This window comes from Benincasa hispida, unplaced genomic scaffold (assembly GCF_009727055.1).
Source record: "Benincasa hispida cultivar B227 unplaced genomic scaffold, ASM972705v1 Contig316, whole genome shotgun sequence".
In the NCBI taxonomy this organism is placed as follows: Eukaryota; Viridiplantae; Streptophyta; class Magnoliopsida; order Cucurbitales; family Cucurbitaceae; genus Benincasa; species Benincasa hispida.
This window is the reverse complement of record NW_024064794.1, coordinates 113012-116990: the sequence shown is the minus strand read 5'-3', so window position 1 is coordinate 116990 and position 3979 is coordinate 113012. Positions and strand designations below refer to the sequence as shown.

The following is a 3979-nucleotide window of genomic DNA, read 5'->3' as shown; positions in this document are numbered from 1 at the left end:
AAGGACCAATTCAACCAAATTTAATACATATATAAATTTAAAGGCATAATTTTTAAAATCAAAGATTTTAAGATATAATTGTAACTATTATCATATTTTACGGATGATTTTTGGATTTTTTTTAATTATTGAATTCATTATATTGGTTTATAGATATTAGATTCCAAAATAATGATTTGACTTCCATTCTACGGAAGAAAATGTCAATGCATTGGCAAATGGGTCGTTGAAGTAAATGTCAATTCAAGATTATTGCCATTTAAAAGTACACAAACGATGCGACATTTAATGCTTTACTAAAAGGGGGAGAAAAAAAAAAGAGAGGTCATTTAATGCATATAAGATCTTTTAAGCAATCGATATTTTATATTTGGATTAAATTCCGTACACAAAAATAATAATTTCGAAGCCCATTTTCAGCCCAAAACAACAGTCAAGCCCAAACCTTCAGATCCATTTGATGAACACAAGCGTGAGATAGTAAAATAATTACGAATTCAATTAAATATTAAAAAGAAAAAAAAAAACGAAACTATACCTCACTAGGCGATTTAATCCGAGGAGAGATGGTTTTGATTGATTTCCTCCGTCCCCAGTGCCACGCTGGAATTTAAACAAAAGGCAATGTTTCGCCTTTTGATCTTTGAAATTGCCTATGATTGTGACACGTGGACTTTCTTTTTTTGAGTTGACACGTGGACTTTCCTNTTAATAATTATTAAAAAAAAAAGAAAAAAGAAAAAGAAAGTTGATAGGCTCCACGGGATGCCCGGAAAACCAACACCCGTTCGTCTGCGTGCGTACCACACTTGATTTTTTGATATTTTTCTTGTTTGCTTGTTTGTTTCTTTTTCTTTTTCTTTTTCCATTTCAATTAACATCTGTCATTCCCAATTCCAGAATCAAACCCACCAAAAGATTCTAAATTCATCCATTCCTTTTCCCAATTATAAACCCATTTTCCCAGTTCCCAAATTTCATGCCCTCCAATCTTGCTGGGTGGATCCACCCTTCTGCTATTCTCTTGGTAAGTAATTTTTTTTTGGTCTTATTCTCCATTGCATTTTCTCTTGTGGGAAACCTCCATTCTGACTTTTATTTTATGGTGGTTGTTGGTATGAATGCGATTGTAGATATTGATAGACTTTTCTTTTGATTTTTGCTCTCTTGGTGGGGTTGGAAAAAGGGGTATTATTATTAATCCTCCGTTTCTTTGTTTTTTTATTTTTTCAATTTGTTTATAGGATTTCTGTTGTGGGATTTTCCAGACGTAGGAAGGCGAAGTCGTTTGACTTTTTTGAAGCCAGAAGTTTAGGTTTGAAAACAGGGGATGGAATAATTTGTTGAATTTTCAGGCAATGTGGCGGAAGGTTCGGTGAGAGATTACTGTGATTTGGGTGCTCCGAGATTGAAGCTTTTCTCTTGGTGTTTCATGGGATATATTGGGTTTCAAGGGATTTTGGTTTTGATGGAGATGAGATTATTGGTTGAAACGATTTTGTTCTTGATCGATCTTCACAGCTTTGATTAGCTCTCGCTTAAGAAAGAAGAGTTTCTGTTTCTCTGTTTCTGTTGCTTCCCGTTTTCTTAATTGTTGAATTGGGGTTCTAGAGCTGTATGATTCGGTCTAATTTATCTCAGAATTACCCTTTTGAATTCAAGCTTTCTCCTCAGCTGGTGAAGCATAACAAGAAAACCAAAAAAGTTTTTGGGTACGAGATTGATTAGTTTCTTTTTTTTTTTCACCCTTTTGAAAAACTATGGAGGAAGATGCTAATTCTTGGTTAAGAAGAACCAAGTTTTCTCACACAATATGTTATCGTTTAGAGTCCTTAAAATTGACTTCCTTTCCTGTGGCCACTCAGCCACCACTCAAATCAGTTGCTCAATCAAGATCTACCCTTCCTTATAACCTATCAAAGCAGAGATCTTTATCTCCTCCTCCACAAACTACACTCTCCAATGCATTTATGGATGCACGTATCGATCAGAAGCGATTTTCGACTCCACAGCCTCAGAGGAAAGAACCTACAAAAGAGAAGGGTAAAAGGCTATTCAGTAAAAACAATAAGGTCCGGAATTCCCTAAAGGAAGAGAAGTTAAAAGGGCCTTTGAGGCATCTTGTCTCTTTCAAAGGCAATGAGAAGTTCAAATTCAAGGAGTCGTGGGCCAAGTTCGGTGGAGGGAAGGTCACTGCTGTTGAAGCTGAAGATGAATCGTCTATCGACTTGTCTAAGTTGATGTTTGGACATAGATTTGCTTTTGGAGCTCATAGTCGGCTTTACCGTGGAATTTATGAAGATAAAGTCGTTGCTGCTAAGATGATCAATCTACCAGTCAATGACGAAAATGGCGATCTCACATGTCGCTTAGTAAAGCAATTTAGTAGGGAAGTAACCCTTTTATCTCGTCTCCATCATCCCAATGTTATAAAGGTAAACACCTTGCTCCTTGATTGATGACAACTTCATCTGAATTAAACTTTGAGGTTATTTTAACTATAGTTTTCAGGCATATCTTTCTGCTAAACTTTTATGGTATAAATTTCTATAACATTTGATATGAGTTCCCTGTTGCTGCTTGAAAAGAAAAAATACCTGTTTATTGAATTCTCTTTATTAAGAGTATTGTATTTACATTGCTTTACAGTTAGTAGCAGCTGTGAAAAAGCCACCCGTTTATTTGATCATCACTGAGTATCTACCTCAGGGTTCCTTGAGGGCATATCTTCACAAACTTGAGAAAAAGTCTCCCCCACTTCAAAAACAAATTGCCATTGCCTTAGACATTGCTCGTGGGATGGAATACATTCACTCGCAAGGTGTCATTCATCGGGATCTCAAACCTGAAAACATTCTTATTGATCAAGACTTTTGTCTAAAGATTGCCGATTTTGGCATTGCTTGTGAGGAGGCACATTGTGATACACTGGCCGAGGACCCCGGTACTTTTCGTTGGATGGCCCCTGAGATGATCAAACGTAAACCCTACGGAAGAAAAGTTGATATCTACAGCTTTGGACTTATCCTATGGGAATTGGTAGCTGGAAAAATCCCTTATGAGGAAATGACTCCCATCCAAGCAGCTTTTGCAGTAGTAGATAAGGTATTTATTTGTTTTGTACTAATCTTTATTTACTAACTTATAATTTCTTGACATCTGAAACACTATGGCTGTTGTATTTTTCAGAATATTAGACCGGTCATCCCGAGCGAGTGTCCACCAGTGATGCGGGCATTAATCGAGCAATGTTGGTGCGATAAACCGGAAACGAGGCCGGAGTTTTGGCAGGTGGTGAAAGTGTTAGAGCAACTCGAGAGTTCTGTTGGGGAAGATGGTACATTGATGATGAATGTAGAGCTAGAGTTAGAGAAGAAGCCAAGTTGGGAAGATCACAAGAAAGGTCTAAAGCATTGGATACAGAAGCTTGGTCCTCTTCATTCTCATAATTCTCTCACCTCCAGAGCTAAATTCATATGATTCTTTCTCTGCACTTTTTCCTTTTCTTGAAAATATCACATTCACTCCCAGGTTCAATGTAGATAAAAAGGAAAAAAAACACTTTTGCAGTTTTTTGGTTCATTTGTTTTTGTTTCTAACATTCACGTGACTGAAATGAATACGATACGTTTCTGAAGGGGGGAAAAATCAAAGGCTTGAAATGGATTGGAATTCTCTCCCAATCTGTAAATTAAAGATGAAATTTAGTAGTGCTTTGTTGGTTTCTTTGGAGTCATGATTTGTCTGGTTCATCCATTTCACCATGAGAAGGCCATTCTTTTTGTTTAGCTCAACTATAGGGAGATAACGTTAACAAAATATAACCGAGTTTGCTTGGTTTTTTTTTTTTTTTTTTTTTTTTTTTTTTTTTTTTAATTTTTTTTTTTTTTTTTTAGTTTTTTTTTATTTTTATTTTTATTTTTTTTATTTTTTTTTTTTTAGTTTTTTTTTTTAGTATTTAGGCCACATTTACCACGAA

At 35.6% G+C, this 3979-nt stretch overlaps 1 protein-coding gene across 2 annotated transcripts; it reads left to right on the top strand.

Annotated features, from left to right (window-relative positions):
- Positions 1 to 774: 774 nt before the first annotated feature.
- On the top strand, positions 775 to 3724 carry LOC120069332 (serine/threonine/tyrosine-protein kinase HT1-like). 2 transcript variants are annotated; one of them, XM_039021069.1, is made up of 4 exons: positions 775 to 1027; positions 1269 to 2435; positions 2650 to 3105; positions 3190 to 3724. In XM_039021069.1, exons 2-4 carry the CDS (start codon positions 1761 to 1763, stop codon positions 3478 to 3480), a joined length of 1422 nt encoding a protein of 473 aa, XP_038876997.1. In that variant the 5' UTR covers positions 775 to 1027; positions 1269 to 1760; the 3' UTR covers positions 3481 to 3724. The 2 variants fall into 2 exon arrangements, with proteins under 2 accessions (XP_038876997.1, XP_038876996.1); XM_039021068.1 differs by having other exon boundaries at positions 1245 to 2435.
- Positions 3725 to 3979: the final 255 nt, after the last annotated feature.

Coding starts and splice junctions, on each gene's coding strand:
- LOC120069332 (XM_039021069.1), top strand. CDS start 1,761: ATGGAGGAAGATGCTAATTCTTGGTTAAGAAGAACCAAGTTTTCTCAC. Junction 2,436..2,649: donor ATCATCCCAATGTTATAAAG/GTAAACACCTTG, acceptor ATTGCTTTACAG/TTAGTAGCAGCTGTGAAAAA. Junction 3,106..3,189: donor CTTTTGCAGTAGTAGATAAG/GTATTTATTTGT, acceptor TGTATTTTTCAG/AATATTAGACCGGTCATCCC.